The sequence below is a fragment of the Oncorhynchus clarkii genome, chromosome 12 (genome assembly GCF_045791955.1).
Source record: "Oncorhynchus clarkii lewisi isolate Uvic-CL-2024 chromosome 12, UVic_Ocla_1.0, whole genome shotgun sequence".
NCBI lineage: Eukaryota > Metazoa > Chordata > Actinopteri > Salmoniformes > Salmonidae > Oncorhynchus > Oncorhynchus clarkii.
In genome coordinates, this window is record NC_092158.1 from 95,130,559 (window position 1) to 95,148,939 (window position 18,381).

Below are 18,381 nucleotides of genomic sequence, written 5' to 3' on the forward strand. Positions count from 1 at the left end.
GATCTATATAGTGTATGATCTATATAGTAGATGTTAGTGTATGATCTATATAGTAGATGTTAGTGTATGATCTATATAGTGTATGATCTATATAGTAGATGTTAGTGTATGATCTATATAGTAGATGTTGGTGTATGATCTATATAGTGTATGATCTATATAGTAGATGTTAGTGTATGATCTATATAGTGTATGATCTATATAGTAGATGTTAGTGTATGATCTATATAGTAGATGTTAGTATGTAATCTATATAGTAGATGTTAGTGTATGATCTATATAGTGTATGATCTATATAGTGTATGATCTATATAGTAGATGTTAGTGTGTGATCTATATAGTGTATGATCTATATAGTAGATGTTAGTGTATGATATATATAGTAGATGTTAGTGTATGATCTATATAGTGTATGATCTATATAGTAGATGTTAGTGTATGATCTATATAGTGTATGATCTATATAGTGTATGATCTATATAGTAGATGTTAGTGTATGATCTATATAGTAGATGTTAGTATGTGATCTATTTTTTTTTACTGTTATTGAACAAACATTTTGAATGCCTGACCCTGCCCTATACACGTTGATGTCTGTCGTCTGGGCAATTATACCTGCCAGTCTGAGTCTCCCATCCACTGTGCCTCAACAGATGTGTAGTCAAGACCTCCTATACCTCCTCAACAGATGTATAGTCTAGACCTCCTTTAACTCCTCAACAGATGTGTAGTCTAGACCTCCTTTCTCCTATACCTCCTCAACAGAGGTGTAGTCTAGACCTCCTATAACTCCTCAACAGATGTGTAGTCTATGCCTCCTATACCTCCTCAACAGATGTGTAGTCTAGACCTCCTATAGCTCCTCAACAGATGTGTAATCTAGACCTCCTATAACTCCTCAACAGATGTGTAGTCTAGACCTATAACTCCTCAACAGATGTGTAGTCGAGACCTCCTACCTCCTCAACAGATGTGTAGTCTAGACCTCCTATAAATCCTCAACAGATGTGTAGTCTAGACCTCCTATAACTCCTCAACAGATGTGTAGTCGAGACCTCCTATAACTCCTCAACAGATGTGTAGTCTAGACCTCCTATAACTCCTCAACAGATGTGTAGTCGAGACCTCCTATAACTCCTCAACAGATGTGTAGTCTAGACCTCCTATAACTCCTCAATAGATGTGTAGTCTAGACCTCCTATAGCTCCTCAACAGATGTGTAGTCAAGACCTCCTATAGCTCAACAGATGTTTAGTCTAGACCTCCTATAGCTCCTCAACAGATGTGTAGTCTAGACCTCCTTTCTCCTATAGCTCCTCAACAGATGTGTAGTCTAGACCTCCTATAGCTCCTCAACAGATGTGTAGTCTTGACCTCCTATAGCTCCTCAACAGATGTGTAGTCTAGACCTCCTTCGTCCTATACCTCCTCAACAGATGTGTAGTCTAGACCTCCTATAGCTCCTCAACAGATGTGTAATCTAGACCTCCCATAGCTCCTCAACAGATGTGTAGTCGAGACCTCCTACCTCCTCAACAGATGTGTAGTCTAGACCTCCTATAACTCCTCAACAGATGTGTAGTCTAGACCTATAACTCCTCAACAGATGTGTAGTCGAGACCTCCTACCTCCTCAACAGATGTGTAGTCTAGACCTCCTATAACTCCTCAACAGATGTGTAGTCGAGACCTCCTATAACTCCTCAACAGATGTGTAGTCTAGACCTCCTATAACTCCTCAATAGATGTGTAGTCTAGACCTCCTATAGCTCCTCAACAGATGTGTAGTCAAGACCTCCTATAGCTCAACAGATGTTTAGTCTAGACCTCCTATAGCTCCTCAACAGATGTGTAGTCTAGACCTCCTTTCTCCTATAGCTCCTCAACAGATGTGTAGTCTAGACCTCCTATAGCTCCTCAACAGATGTGTAGTCTTGACCTCATATAGCTCCTCAACAGATGTGTAGTCTAGACCTCCTTCGTCCTATACCTCCTCAACAGATGTGTAGTCTAGACCTCCTATAGCTCCTCAACAGATGTGTAATCTAGACCTCCCATAGCTCCTCAACAGATGTGTAGTCGAGACCTCCTACCTCCTCAACAGATGTGTAGTCTAGACCTCCTATAACTCCTCAACAGATGTGTAGTCTAGACCTATAACTCCTCAACAGATGTGTAGTCGAGACCTCCTACCTCCTCAACAGATGTGTAGTCTAGACCTCCTATAAATCCTCAACAGATGTGTAGTCTAGACCTCCTATAACTCCTCAACAGATGTGTAGTCGAGACCTCCTATAACTCCTCAGCAGATGTGTAGTCTAGACCTCCTATAACTCCTCAACAGATGTGTAGTCGAGACCTCCTATAACTCCTCAACAGATGTGTAGTCGAGACCTCCTATAGCTCAACAGATGTTTAGTCTAGACCTCCTATAGCTCCTCAACAGATGTGTAGTCTAGACCTCCTTTCTCCTATAGCTCCTCAACAGATGTGTAGTCTAGACCTCCTATAGCTCCTCAACAGATGTGTAGTCTTGACCTCCTATAGCTCCTCAACAGATGTGTAGTCTAGACCTCCTTCGTCCTATACCTCCTCAACAGATGTGTAGTCTAGACCTCCTATAGCTCCTCAACAGATGTGTAGTCTAGACCTCCTATAGCTCCTCAACAGATGTGTAGTCTAGACCTCCTTCGTCCTATACCTCCTCAACAGATGTGTAGTCTATACCTCCTATAGCTCCTCAACAGATGTGTAGTCTAGACCTCCTATAGCTCCTCAACAGATGTGTAGTCTAGACCTCCTATAGCTCCTCAACAGATGTGTAGTCTAGACCTCCTATAACTCCTCAACAGATGTGTAGTCTAGACCTCCTATAACACCTCAACAGATGTGTAGTCTAGACCTCCTATAGCTCCTCAACAGATGTGTAATCTAGACCTCCTATAGCTCCTCAACAGATGTGTAATCTAGACATCCTATAACTCCTCAACAGATGTTTAGTTGAGACCTCCTACCTCCTATAACTCTTCAACAGATGTGTAGTCTAGACCTCCTATAACTCATCAACAGATGTGTAGTCTAGACCTCCTATAACTCCTCAACAGATGTGTAGTCTAGACCTCCTATAACTCCTCAACAGATGTCTAGTCTAGACCTCCTATAACTCCTCAACAGATGAGTAGTCTAGACCTCCTACCTCCTCAACAGTAGATGCTACTGCTGTTTTCATGCCACAGCAGCCCTGTGCGTGTTCCCGCTCCGTCGAGCACGCCCCCGCCCAGTAGCAGCGTGCACATCGTGTGCGCGCAGGACCCTTCCCTAGACTACAAGACAGTACCAAACCCAGCCTGGAGCCTGACGCAGGGTAGCGCACCCAGAGAACAGAGAGAGAGAGAGAGAGAAGATGGACGGAGTGGGATCGTTCGGAGCGGGCCTGGCGGGTGCTGCCTTCGACCCGGTTTCCTTCATCAAGCAGCCGACCACCATCCTCAGGGTCTTGTCCTGGGTAAGAGACCGACAGATAACGGGGTCTGTCGCGGCGTCCTCCCTCGGCCTGCCGCTCGGTGGCGAGTGATCGCTCCGTAGAGCGCCGCAGATAAGAGTCTGGAAACGGCAGTAGGCTTATAGATGGACGGGGTCCAGGGGAGAGGAGGCTGTCGAAGAACGGTCCATCCTGTTCAGATACACGGATATGTACCATGTTTTAGAACCTCCGGTCGTTTTATAAAACAGATTTGTAAAGAATGTCAAAAAATTAATGTGGCCTTAAAATGTATTGAATTAGGTAGCTAGGCTACAGATGATAACTAGACTGTTGCGTTGAGAGAAACGTATCTTTGTGATGTCTATCACTATATCATAGTGTTATTATTATATCCCGTGTGTGTATATAGGCTGTGGGTTTGTGATATGGATCATTCCACCGCCACTCCTCGGGAGGGGGACGTATAGTGGCGTCGCATCCTCGCTCTCTCTATTCGCCAGTGTGGATCATTCTCCATGTGTTAATACCCCGGGTGGTTTGTCGTTATAGTGACCGGATAGTTCTACTACAGAGTGACGATATATACACATGTGTTAATACCCCGGGTGGTTTGTCGTTATAGTGACCGGATAGTTCTACTACATAGTGACGATATATACACATGTGTTAATACCCCGGGTGGTTTGTCGTTATAGTGACCGGATAGTTATACTACAGAGGATATATACACATGTGTTAATACCCCGGGTGGTTTGTCGTTATAGTGACCGGATAGTTCTACTACAGAGTGACGATATATACACATGTGTTAATACCCCGGGTGGTTTGTCGTTATAGTGACCGGATAGTTCTACTACAGAGTGACGATATATACACATGTGTTAATACCCCGGGTGGTTTGTCGTTATAGTGACCGGATAGTTCTACTACATAGTGACGATATATACACATGTGTTAATACCCCGGGTGGTTTGTCGTTATAGTGACCGGATAGTTCTACTACAGAGGATATATACACATGTGTTAATACCCCGGGTGGTTTGTCGTTATAGTGACCGGATAGTTCTACTACATAGTGACGATATATACACATGTGTTAATACCCCGGGTGGTTTGTCGTTATAGTGACCGGATAGTTCTACTACAGAGGATATATACACATGTGTTAATACCCCGGGTGGTTTGTCGTTATAGTGACCGGATAGTTCTACTACAGAGGATATATACACATGTGTTAATACCCCGGGTGGTTTGTCGTTATAGTGACCGGATAGTTCTACTACAGAGGATATATACACATGCGTTAATACCCCGGGTGGTTTGTCGTTATAGTGACCGGATAGTTCTACTACAGAGGATATATACACATGTGTTAATACCCCGGGTGGTTTGTCGTTATAGTGACCGGATAGTTCTACTACAGAGGATATATACACATGTGCGATCTACAGCGCCTTGGAAAAGGATTTGTCCCCTTTCTGATTTTCTCTATTTGTGAATAGTTTTTAAACTGAACGTTATCAGGTGTTCAACCAAAACCTAATATTAGATAAAGGGGAACCTGCGTTTACAAATAACAAATAAATGTTATATGTATTTTGTTTAATTAATACATTAAATAAGTCTGCACTTTTGGTCCACACAGGTGTACCCCCACCCCGTCCCTCTTCTCCCTCCCCTCTCCTCTCCTCCGCAGGTATTCTCCCTGGTGGTGTTTGCCTCTATAGTGAACGAGGGCTATGTGAACCTGGGTAGTGAACGTCTCTTCTCCCCCTCCCCTCTCCTCCCCTGGTATTCTCCCTGGTGGTGTTTGCCTCTATAGTGAACGAGGGCTATGTGAACCTGGGTAGTGAACGTCTCTTCTCCCCCTCCCCTCCCCTCTCCTCTCCTCCTCAGGTATTCTCCCTGGTGGTGTTTGCCTCTATAGTGAACGAGGGCTATGTGAACCTGGGTAGTGAACGTCTCTTCTCCCCCTCCCCTCCCCTCTCCTCTCCTCCTCAGGTATTCTCCCTGGTGGTGTTTGCCTCTATAGTGAACGAGGGCTATGTGAACCTGAGTAGTGAACGTCTCTTCTCCCCCTCCCCTCTCCTCCCCTGGTATTCTCCCTGGTGGTGTTTGCCTCTATAGTGAACGAGGGCTATGTGAACCTGGGTAGTGAACGTCTCTTCTCCCCCTCCCCTCCCCTCTCCTCTCCTCCTCAGGTATTCTCCCTGGTGGTGTTTGCCTCTATAGTGAACGAGGGCTATGTGAACCTGGGTAGTGAACGTCTCCACTGTGTGTTCAATAAGAACGCTGATGCGTGTAACTACGGAGTGTTCTGTGGTCTGGTGGGCTTGTTGCTGTGCTCCTTCTTCTTCCTGTTGGATGTGAAGTTTCAACAGATCAGCTCTATTAAGGACAGGAAGAAGGCTGTGATGCTGGAGGTCGGGGTTTCAGGTAGGCTAAAACACACAGACGGACACTCTTTATTTCAATGTGTATGCTGTGATTGGTTGGCTGTCCTCTGACTATGTGCTGTGATTGGTGGTTTTCAGGTTTCTGGACGTTCCTGTGGTTTGTGAGTTTCTGTTTCCTGGCCAATCAGTGGTCTAGGACCGCCCCTGAGGACCTGCCACTCAACCAGGGGGCTGACGCAGCCAGGGCCTCTATCGCCTTCTCATTCTTCTCTATCCTCACCTGGGTACACACACACACACACACACACACACACACACACACACACACACACACACACACACACACACACACACACACACACACACACACACACACACACACTATAGCTGCTCCAGGGGCACTGCACTGTGGCATTGTACTTCTCATTCTTCTCCTCCTACTCCTCTTCCTTCTCTTCTTAATTCTTCTCCTCCTACTCTTCCTTCTCCTTTTCATTGTTCTGCTCCTCCTCTCCTCCTCCTCCTACTCCTCTTCCTTCTCCTCCTCCTCCTCTTCATTCTTCTTCTCCTCCTCCTTCTCTTCCTTCTCCTTCTCCTTCTCCTCCTCCTCCCCATTCTTCTCCTTCTCCTCATTCTTCTTCTCTTCTTGTTCTTCATCTCCCTCCAGGCTGGTCTGACGGTGCGTGCAGTCCAGAAATATCTCCTGGGAACAGACATGACCCTCTTCACCACCGACCATCTGGACGGAGTCGCCCCGGTAACACCATACCCCCCCACCACCACCGGGGGCGCCATCGAGCCCAGCGACAACTACCAGAGCCCCCCGTTCACAGAGGGGCTGGAAGCCCCTGCCCCCACATACCAGGTCCCCATATACTAGTCCCTCCCTGTCCCCATCTCCCTGTCCCCACATACCAGGTCCCCATATACTAGTCCCTCCCTAGTCCCCACCTCCCTGTCCCCCTAGTCCCTCCCTGTCCCCACATACCAGGTCCTATCCACTAGAGAACATAGTGCTGGAAGCGCTGAAGGGGACCTAGTTACATGTACAGTCCCTCCATGGTAATGTTTTTAAGGGGATGTTCTGTTCTTGGGTTCGGTGTTATCTGCATGTTCTGTAAGACTGACTAAGTGCCAAACTGTCTTGTGTGTCTGACAGTGACTGTAGATAGTAACTTTCACCACTATGATGTTAACGTGACCAAGTGCAATATCTCCCTCCACCCAGTAGCCACTCTGCCGACCAGTCATACACTATTCCCTATGTAGTGCATTAATGATGGCCAGCTGAGCCTTTACCACCAGTGCACTTTGTAAGGTAATAGTGGTTTCAGATCCGCCCTAAACTAATGTGTGCAAACATCACAGAAGATTCTGGCTTGTTTATGTTTACATTCTAGAAGTGGTTTGTTTACGTTCGTTCTAGAAGTGGTTTGTTTACATTTAGAAGCTATTTATTTACGTTCTAGAAGCTGTTTGTTTACGTTCTAGAAGTGGTTTGTTTACATTTAGAAGCTGTTTATTTATGTTCTAGAAGCTGTTTGTTTACGTTATAGAAGCTGTTTGTTTACGTTCTAGAAGCTGTTTGTTTACGTTCTAGAAGCTGTTTGTTTACGTTCTAGAATCTTTGTATGTTTCTTTTCTAGAAGCTGTTTGTTTACATTCTAGAAGCTGTTTGTTTACGTTCTAGAAGATGTTTTTACATTCTAGAATATTTTTATGTTTATTTTCTAGAAGTTGTTTGTCATTCTGGAAGCTGCCAAACTGCCCTGCTAGTTGTCTTCCTTCACAGAGCATCAGTCAGTCAGCTACCCAGAGATAAACTAGACATACCATGATGGCTCTTTATTACTGTATATACCCTGGGTCTGGGTCTCTCTAAATCTGCTCTGTGGAATACAACCGTGCCCATTGTTACCATGGTGACAACACACCCACACACACTCACTAGTGAACCTCACTGCCCAGTGTGTGTGTCTGGTGTGTGTGTGTGTGTGGTATGTTGTTGTTTCAGGTCTGAAGAAAAAGAAAGACAAGTAAAGCGTTCTTCTGTTGGTGGTGTTCCGGAACAGAGGTGTTCCGGAACAGAGGTGTTCCGGAACAGTCTGTCTCACCATCTTGTACAGTGTCTCTAGGTGAAGCCTAGACATTACATGTCACTGTCTGTATTGACAGTCATATTACATATTATATTACAATTCAAGAGGTTTTGTGTTTGTTGATATAACAGTCAACAGATGAATATAATGCTGAATTTAACTGACCTCCAGAAAGCCTTGTCTGTGGTGCCATCTGCTCCTTGTAACACTAGCGGTGTAACAGCGCCCTCTAGCTGCCGAGGGACTCGAGCTTTTAAAGGCCCAATGCTGCAGCTCTTTTTTATCTGACTATCAAATCATTTCTGACGAATTAGTACATTTCTGTGATTCCTTTTGACCATTTTAATTGAAAACAAACAAAAAATAGCTTCTTAGCAAAGAGTAATATCTCAAGCAATAATTTTGCTAGGACTGTCGGAGTGGTGAGGGGGAAACTAGCTGTTATTGTCAGAGAGATTTCGAACTCTCTTATTGGTCTATTAACTAATTAACCGCCTGGTGACGTCACCAGGCAGGCCAAAACTCCATCCCACCAAAGCAGACTGAAATTTCAGACGGTCTTTTCAAACAGCTCTTCAACTAAAACGGCGTTATGAATTTCACAGTATTATTCCAACATCATAGCGTGGAAATATATCAAACACAGGAACGTTTTTGACTGCCTTGGGCCTTTAAAATAAGTTTAAAAGTGATGACTGTAATATTGTGTGGGCAAAGTGTTCTGTTGAATTCTGTGTAATTGTGAATTTTGATTTAAAGAGCCGTTTGTTTTGATTTTAAAATTCATTTGATCTGAATTGATATGGAAAAACGTTGATTTACCCCTAAAAAAAACCTGAAAGGTTGAATAAATTGACTTTACACATAGGACCTACAGTATAATGAACGGAGTTCTATGTTCAGATAAAGAGGATTTTCAGTATGTAGATCAGGGACGGGCAACTCAAGGATGGCCAATATACAGCACCAGTCAAAAGGTTGGACACACCCACTCATTCCAGGGTTCTAGAACACCCACTCATTCCAGGGTTCTAGAACACCCACTCATTCCAGGGTTTTTATTTATTTGTAATACTATTTTCTACATTGTAGAATAATAGTGACGACATCAAAACGATTAAATACTCCCTATTAATGTAGAATGTCCTCTGGGTCTAATAGACCGTGGCGTAAACACAACCAGTCATGTTTTCAGCTGATTGTCAAACAATCACTTCCCTAAAGGTGCTCCTGTTGGCTTGCCGCGCATGTTTGTCCACTGTGCGCCGGTCGTTTGATGAATGGAAAGAGATCTGTTACAAAATAAACGAGAAGTGTAATGACATTCAGTGATTGTCAATGGTAACCATTAGGCTTGTAGTCTGAATTGATGCGTCCGCTGCTGTAAGAGCGCGTCTGTCTCTCTGCCTTGGTAGAAATGTTGTCGAACGCAATTTGGAGGGAATACTGCCCGTTTTAATGTCAATTCGCTCATTTTTATGCAGCTGACATGCGGTAATGTTAATCCTTAAGAGTTTGAGTTTAGTGCGTCAATCTCAGTAACATAATACAAAAATCCCCATCTAAACGTGTCAGTTTAAAGATAGAGATGGTTATTTTTGCCTGGGCTCAATGCACCGCATCCTCCTGTCGGGATTCCGCATCAGCGGGGGAGGGTGGCCGAGCTAAAGCAGTGTTTGACAGAACATGAGACATCCCGAAAATCAGAGAACCGTTTGGGCTTCTCCGTTTAGCTCTACGAACCCCACAAGTGTCATAGGACTCCTCTGAAGGTAACCAGGTACCGGCACAAAAACAATCAATACATGGAAGTATGGAGGTAGTTTTGTTAAATATGTCCAAAAAACGACAATATTTCCTGATCTTATATCTCCTAGATATACAGAACCAATCAAACGTTTGGACACACCTACCCATTCAATTATGTTTTATTTTTTTACCGTTTCTACATTGTAGAATAATAGTGACGATGTCAACTATGAAACAACACATGGAATCATGTAGTAACCAAGAAAGTGTTAAACAAATCAACATATAGTTTAAATTTGAGATTCTTCAAAGTAGCCACCCTTTGCCTTGATGACAGCTTTGCACACTCTTGGCATTCTCTCAACCAGCTTCACCTGGAATGCTTTTCCAACAGTCTTGAAGGAGTTCCCACATACGCTGAGCACTTGTTGGCTGCTTTTCCGTCACTCTGCGATCCAACTCATCCCAAACCATCTCAATTGGGATGAGGTCAGGTGATTGCGGAGGCCAGGTCATCTGATGCAGCACTTCATCACTCTCCTTCATCAAATTGCCCTTACCCAGCCTGGAGGTGTGTTGGGTCATTGTCCTGTTGAAAAATCAATGATAGTCCCACTAAGCCCAAACCAGATGGGATGGCGTATCGCTGCAGAATGCTGTGGTAGCCATGCTGGTTAAGTGTGCCTTAAATAAATCACAGACAGTGTCACCAGCATTTCAGTTGAATACATTCAGTGGGACAACTGACCCTTTCCCAAAGCACCCCTACACCATCTCCTCCTCCATGCTTCGCGGTGGGAACCACACATGCAGAGATCATCCTTTCACCTACTCTGCATCTCACAAAGACACGGTTGGAACCAAAGATCTCAAATTTGGACTCACCAGATCAAAAGGACAGATTTCCACCGGTCTAATGTCCATTGCTTATGTTTCTTGGCCCAAGCAAGTCTCTTCTTATTGGTGTCATTTAGTAGTGGTTTCTTTGCAGCAATTCAACCATGAAGGCTTGATTCACGCAGTCTCCTCTGAACAGTTGATGTTGAGATGTGTCTGTTACTTGAATTCTGTGAAGCATTTATTTGGGCTGCAATCTGAAGTGAGGTTACCTGTAATCTCTTTGCTTCTTGCCATAATGTGGACTTAGTCTTTTACCAAATAGGGCCAACTTCTGTTTACCACCCCTACCTTGTCACAACACAACTGATTGGCTCAAACACATTAAGAAGGAAAGAAACTTCACAAATGAACTTTTAACAAGGCACACCTGTTAATTGAAAAGCATTCCTCATGAAGCTGGTTGAGAGAATGCCAAGAGTGTGCAAAGCTGCCTTAAAGGCAAATATATTATGATTTATTTAACACTTTTTTGGTTACTGCATGATTCCATATGTGTTATTTCATAGTTTTGATGTCTTCACTATTATTCTACAATGTAGAAAATAGTAAACATAAAGACAAGCCCTGGAATGAGTAGGTGTGTCCCAACTGTTGACCGGTACTGTAGGACAGACACTTCAAAAACCTTGTTTCGTATCATTTCTTGTTTTGCCATTGATGAATGTGTTATTCAATGTGTTTCTATAGGTCATTAGTAGTAATAATACATATTAAAGGCCAAATTCAACATATGAAATGGCTCCATACGGAACACAGTTACTTACTCTACACATCACAGCAGCGTGTCTGTTCTATATCCTATAATTCTATGTTGTGTTGATGTTCTCAGTACTCTAGTCTGAGTGATAGAGGGGTCAGGAGGAGGGGTCAGGAGACAGGGAGGAGGGGTCTGGAAACAGGGAGGAGGGGTCAGGAGACAGGGAGGAGGGGTCTGGAAACAGGGAGGAGGGGTCAGGAGACAGGGAGGAGGGGTCTGGAGACAGGGAGGATGGGTCTGGAGACAGAGAGGGGTCTGGTCTGTAGAATAAGGAATAATTTCAGATCAACTCATTTCTGTCCTGTTGATCCTCCCAAACACACTCTGCCTGTGTGTGTGTGTGTCCACTCCAGTGCTGTTGGTAGTAAAGTATCTCAGTGTGTATTATAGAAGTTGTCGTAAAGCCGTCTGTAGTGCTTCAGTATTATAATAACTCTGTTGGAAATGGACCAATCACATGTGATCTGACCCTGGTTGTTGTTTTTAAAGGTGTAGCACCTCAATGTGCCCATTACGTACAGAGGTCCTTCCATTGTTCTCCTCTCTGAATGTCTGACTGCTGTCAGATCACCTCACTGAAATAAAGCAGAACATTTTTCATGACTGGTCTCTGTTGTGTTACTTCTATAAAAAAGGTCCCCCCTTCTTTTGTGTTACGTCTATAAAGGTCCCCCTTCTGTTGTGTTATGTCTATAAAGGTCCCCCTTCTGTTGTGTTATGTCTATAAAGGTCCCCCTTCTGTTGTGTTATGTCTATAAAGGTCCCCCTTCTGTTGTGTTATGTCTATAAAGGTCCCCCTTCTGTTGTGTTACGTCCATAAAGGTCCCCCTTCTGTTGTGTTACGTCCATTAAGGTCCCCCCTTCTGTTGTGTCACGTCCATTAAGGTCCCCCCTTCTGTTGTGTCACGTCCATTAAGGTCCCCCCTTCTGTTGTGTTACGTCCATAAAGGTCCCCCTTCTGTTGTGTTACGTCCATTAAGGCCCCCCTTCTGTTGTGTTACGTCCATTAAGGCCCCCCTTCTGTTGTGTTACGTCTATAAAGGTCCCCCCTTCTGTTGTGTTACATCTATAAAGGTCCCCCCTTCTGTTGTGTTACGTCTATAAAGGTCCCCCTTCTGTTGTGTTACGTCTATAAAGGTCCCCCCTTCTGTTGTGTTACGTCTATAAAGGTCCCCCCTTCTGTTGTGTTACGTCCATTAAAGAAATGTACGTAAATATTCAGACCCTTTGTTTTGAGACTCAAAATTGAGGTCAGGTGCTTCCTGTTTCCATTGATCATCCTTGAGATGTTTCTACAACTTGATTGGAGTCCACCTGTGATAAATTCAATTGATTGGACATGATTTGGAAAGGCACACACCTGTCTATATAAGGTCCCACAGAGTATGTCAGAGAAAAAACCAAGCCATGAGGTTGAAGGAATTGTCCGTAGAGCTCCGAGACAGGATAGTCTTGAGGAACAGATCTGGGGAAGGGAACCACCAAAACATTTCTGCCATATTGATGGTCCCCAAGAACACAGTGGCCTCCATCATTCTGAAATGGAAGAAGTTTGGAACCACCAAGACTCTTCCTGGAACTGGCCGCCCGGCCAACTGAGCAATCGGGGGAGAAGGACCTTGGTCAGGGAGGTGACCAAGAACCCGATGGTCACTCTGAAAGAGCTCCAGAGATCGTCTGTGGAGATGGGAGAAACTTCCAGAAGGATAACCATCCCTGCAGCACTTCACAAATCAGAAGCCACTCCACTAGGGTAGGGGACAACAGTATGGTGTAGACAGACTAGGACCTCCTCTAACACTAGGGTAGGAGACAGACTAGGACCTCCTCTAACACTAGGGTAGGGGACAGACTAGGACCTCCTCTAACACTAGGGTAGGGGACAGACTAGGACCTCTAACACTAGGGTAGGGGACAGACTAGGATCTCCTCTAACACTAGGGTAGGAGACAGCAGTATGGAGGAGACAGACTAGGACCTCCTCTAACACTAGGGTAGGAGACAGACTAGGATCTCCTCTAACACTAGGGTAGGGGACAGACTAGGACCTCCTCTAACACTAGGGTAGGAGACAGCAGTATGGAGGAGACAGACTAGGATCTCCTCTAACACTAGGGTAGGAGACAGACTAGGACCTCCTCTAACACTAGGGTAGGGGACAGACTAGGACCTCCTCTAACACTAGGGTAGGGGACAGACTAGGACCTCCTCTAACACTAGGGTAGGAGACAGACTAGGACCTCCTCTAACACTAGGGTAGGGGACAGACTAGGACCTCCTCCAACACTAGAGTAGGGGACAGACTAGGACCTCCTCTAACACTAGGGTAGGGGACAGACTAGGACCTCCTCTAACACTAGGGTAGGGGACAGACTAGGACCTCCTCTAACACTAGGGTAGGAGACAGACTAGGACCTCCTCTAACACTAGGGTAGGGGACAGCAGTATGGAGGAGACAGACTAGGACCTCCTCTAACACTAGGGTAGGAGACAGACTAGGACCTCCTCTAACACTAGGGTAGGAGACAGCAGTATGGAGGAGACAGACTAGGATCTCCTCTAACACTAGGGTAGGAGACAGACTAGGATCTCCTCTAACACGAGGGTAGGGGACAGACTAGGACCTCCTCTAACACTAGGGTAGGGGACAGACTAGGACCTCCTCTAACACTAGGGTAGGGGACAGACTAGGACCTCCTCTAACACTAGGGTAGGGGACAGCAGTATGGAGGAGACAGACTAGGATCTCCTCTAACACTAGGGTAGGAGACAGACTAGGACCTCCTCTAACACTAGGGTAGGGGACAGACTAGGATCTCCTCTAACACTAGGGTAGGAGACAGACTAGGACCTCCTCTAACACTAGGGTAGGGGACAGACTAGGACCTCCTCTAACACTAGGGTAGGGGACAGACTAGGACCTCCTCTAACACTAGGGTAGGGGACAGACTAGGACCTCCTCTAACACTAGGGTAGGGGACAGACTAGGACCTCCTCTAACACTAGGGTAGGGGACAGACTAGGACCTCCTCTAACACTAGGGTAGGGGACAGACTAGGACCTCCACTAACACTAGGGTAGGAGACAGACTAGGACCTCCTCTAACACTAGGGTAGGGGACAGCAGTATGGAGGAGACAGACTAGGACCTCCTCTAACACTAGGGTAGGAGACAGACTAGGACCTCCTCTAACACTAGGGTAGGAGACAGCAGTATGGAGGAGACAGACTAGGATCTCCTCTAACACTAGGGTAGGAGACAGACTAGGATCTCCTCTAACACTAGGGTAGGAGACAGACTAGGACCTCCTCTAACACTAGGGTAGGGGACAGACTAGGACCTCCTCTAACACTAGGGTAGGGGACAGACTAGGACCTCCTCTAACACTAGGGTAGGGGACAGCAGTATGGAGGAGACAGACTAGGATCTCCTCTAACACTAGGATAGGAGACAGACTAGGACCTCCTCTAACACTAGGGTAGGGGACAGACTAGGATCTCCTCTAACACTAGGGTAGGAGACAGACTAGGACCTCCTCTAACACTAGGGTAGGGGACAGACTAGGACCTCCTCTAACACTAGGGTAGGGGACAGACTAGGACCTCCTCTAACACTAGGTTAGGGGACAGACTAGGACCTCCTCTAACACTAGGGTAGGGGACAGACTAGGACCTCCTCTAACACTAGGGTAGGGGACAGACTAGGACCTCCTCTAACACTAGGGTAGGGGACAGACTAGGACCTCCTCTAACACTAGGGTAGGGGACAGACTAGGACCTCCACTAACACTAGGGTAGGAGACAGACTAGGACCTCCTCTAACACTAGGGTAGGGGACAGCAGTATGGAGGAGACAGACTAGGACCTCCTCTAACAATAGGGTAGGGGACAGACTAGGATCTCCTCTAACACTAGGGTAGGAGACAGACTAGGATCTCCTCTAACACTAGGGTAGGGGACAGACTAGGACCTCCTCTAACACTAGGGTAGAGGACAGACTAGGACCTCCTCTAACACTAGGGTAGGAGACAGACTAGGACCTCCTCTAACACTAGGGTAGGAGACAGACTAGGACCTCCTCTAACACTAGGGTAGGGGACAGACTAGGACCTCCTCTAACACTAGGGTAGGGGACAGCAGTATGGAGGAGACAGACTAGGACCTGCTCAAACACTAGGGTAGGAGACAGACTAGGACCTCCTCTAACACTAGGGTAGGGGACAGACTAGGACCTCCTCTAACACTAGGGTAGGGGACAGACTAGGACCTCTAACACTAGGGTAGGGGACAGACTAGGACCTCCTCTAACACTAGGGTAGGGGACAGACTAGGACCTCATCTAACACTAGGGTAGGGGACAGACTAGGACCTCCACTAACACTAGGGTAGGGGACAGACTAGGACCTCCTCTAACACTAGGGTAGGGGACAGCAGTATGGAGGAGACAGACTAGGACCTCCTCTAACAATAGGGTAGGGGACAGACTAGGATCTCCTCTAACACTAGGGTAGGAGACAGACTAGGATCTCCTCTAACACTAGGGTAGGGGACAGACTAGGACCTCCTCTAACACTAGGGTAGGGGACAGACTAGGACCTCCTCTAACACTAGGGTAGGAGACAGACTAGGACCTCCTCTAACACTAGGGTAGGAGACAGACTAGGACCTCCTCTAACACTAGGGTAGGAGACAGACTAGGACCTCCTCTAACACTAGGGTAGGGGACAACAGTATGGAGGAGACAGACTAGGACCTGCTCTAACACTAGGGTAGGAGACAGACTAGGACCTCCTCTAACACTAGGGTAGGGGACAGACTAGGACCTCCTCTAACACTAGGGTAGGGGACAGACTAGGACCTCTAACACTAGGGTAGGGGACAGACTAGGACCTCCTCTAACACTAGGGTAGGGGACAGACTAGGACCTCCTCTAACACTAGGGTAGGGGACAGACTAGGACCTCCTCCAACACTAGGGTAGGGGACAGACTAGGACCTCCTCTAACACTAGGGTAGGGGACAGACTAGGACCTCCTCTAACACTAGGGTAGGGGACAGACTAGGACCTCCTCTAACACTAGGGTAGGGGACAGACTAGGACATCCTCTAACACTAGGGTAGGGGACAGACTAGGAACTCCTCTAACACTAGGGTAGGGGACAGACTAGGACCTCCTCTAACACTAGGGTAGGGGACAGACTAGGACCTCCTCTAACACTAGGGTAGGGGACAGACTAGGACCTCCTCTAACACTAGGGTAGGGGACAGACTAGGACCTCCTCTAACACTAGGGTAGGGGACAGCAGTATGGAGGACAAATAGACCGAAATGGACCAAAGCTGTTTAATCAAAATTGGGGCAAACAGAAATATTCTGGTTTTATATGTTGTGGGTTTACAGACTGGTTGTGGGTTTACAGACTGGTTGTGGGTTTACAGACTGGTTGTGGGTTTACAGACTGGTTGAGAGAGAGAGGGACAGAAGAGAAACAAGAGAACCAGCAGTGCCCCTCCCCACTACTATATACCGTCCCAAACAGTCCGACTCCCTCCAGACTCCCTCCAAACAGTCCGACTCCCTCCAGACTACAGTCCCAAACAGTCTGACTCCCTCCAGACTACCAGACTACCGTCCCAAACAGTCCGACTCCCACCAGACTACCGTCCCAAACAGTCCGACTCCCTCCAGACTACCGTCCCAAACAGTCCGACTCCCTCCAGACTACCGTCCCAAACAGTCCGACTCCCTCCAGACTACCGTCCCAAACAGTCCGACTCCCTCCAGACTACCGTCCCAAACAGTCCGACTCCCTCCAGACTACCGTCCCAAACAGTCCGACTCCCTCCAGACTACCGTCCCAAACAGTCCGACTCCCTCCAGACTACCGTCCCAAACAGTCCGACTCCCTCCAGACTACCGTCCCAAACAGTCCGACTCCCTCCAGACTACCGTCCCAAACAGTCCGACTCCCTCCAGACTACCGTCCCAAACAGTCCGACTCCCTCCAGACTACCGTCCCAAACAGTCCGACTCCCTCCAGACTACCGTCCCAAACAGTCCGACTCCCTCCAGACTACCGTCCCAAACAGTCCGACTCCCTCCAGACTACCGTCCCAAACAGTCCGACTCCCTCCAGACTACCGTCCCAAACAGTCCGACTCCCTCCAGACTACCGTCCCAAACAGTCCGACTCCCTCCAGACTACCGTCCCAAACAGTCCGACTCCCTCCAGACTACCGTCCCAAACAGTCCGACTCCCTCCAGACTACCGTCCCAAACAGTCCGACTCCCTCCAGACTACCGTCCCAAACAGTCCGACTCCCTCCAGACTACCGTCCCAAACAGTCCGACTCCCTCCAGACTACCGTCCCAAACAGTCCGACTCCCTCCAGACTACCGTCCCAAACAGTCCGACTCCCTCCAGACTACCGTCCCAAACAGTCCGACTCCCTCCAGACTACCGTCCCAAACAGTCCGACTCCCTCCAGACTACCGTCCCAAACAGTCCGACTCCCTCCAGACTACCGTCCCAAACAGTCCGACTCCCTCCAGACTACCGTCCCAAACAGTCCGACTCCCTCCAGACTGTCCGACTCCCTCCAGACTACCGTCCCAAACAGTCCGACTCCCTCCAGACTACCGTCCCAAACAGTCCGACTCCCTCCAGACTACCGTCCCAAACAGTCCGACTCCCTCCAGACTACCGTCCCAAACAGTCCGACTCCCTCCAGACTACCGTCCCAAACAGTCCGACTCCCTCCAGACTACCGTCCCAAACAGTCCGACTCCCTCCAGACTACCGTCCCAAACAGTCCGAATCCCTCCAGACTACCGTCCCAAACAGTCCGACTCCCTCCAGACTACCGTCCCAAACAGTCCGACTCCCTCCAGACTACCGTCCCAAACAGTCCGACTCCCTCCAGACTGTCCGACTCCCTCCAAACTACCGTCCCAAACAGTCCGACTCCCTCCAGACTACCGTCCCAAACAGTCCGACTC

General features: G+C 47.1%; 1 protein-coding gene and 1 long non-coding RNA gene across 2 annotated transcripts; one reads left to right on the plus strand and one right to left on the minus strand.

The window, feature by feature from the left end:
- The first annotated feature begins 3,316 nt into the window (after nt 1–3,316).
- LOC139422381 (synaptogyrin 3a) lies at nt 3,317–7,478 on the plus strand. The gene is made up of 5 exons (XM_071173586.1): nt 3,317–3,504; nt 5,685–5,919; nt 6,018–6,163; nt 6,547–6,744; nt 6,798–7,478. Exons 1-5 carry the CDS (start codon nt 3,403–3,405, stop codon nt 6,810–6,812), a joined length of 696 nt encoding a protein of 231 aa, XP_071029687.1. The 5' UTR covers nt 3,317–3,402; the 3' UTR covers nt 6,813–7,478.
- A 9,233-nt stretch (nt 7,479–16,711) lies between these two features.
- On the minus strand, nt 16,712–17,951 carry LOC139421687 (uncharacterized). Its single transcript, XR_011635666.1, has 2 exons — nt 17,076–17,951; nt 16,712–16,941 (listed from the first exon to the last, which is right to left on the minus strand). It is a non-coding gene; the product is annotated as an uncharacterized lncRNA (long non-coding RNA).
- Nucleotides 17,952–18,381: the final 430 nt, after the last annotated feature.

Coding starts and splice junctions, on each gene's coding strand:
- LOC139422381 (XM_071173586.1), top strand. CDS start 3,403: ATGGACGGAGTGGGATCGTTCGGAGCGGGCCTGGCGGGTGCTGCCTTC. Junction 5,920..6,017: donor GCTGGAGGTCGGGGTTTCAG/GTAGGCTAAAAC, acceptor GGTGGTTTTCAG/GTTTCTGGACGTTCCTGTGG. Junction 6,164..6,546: donor TCTTCTCTATCCTCACCTGG/GTACACACACAC, acceptor ATCTCCCTCCAG/GCTGGTCTGACGGTGCGTGC.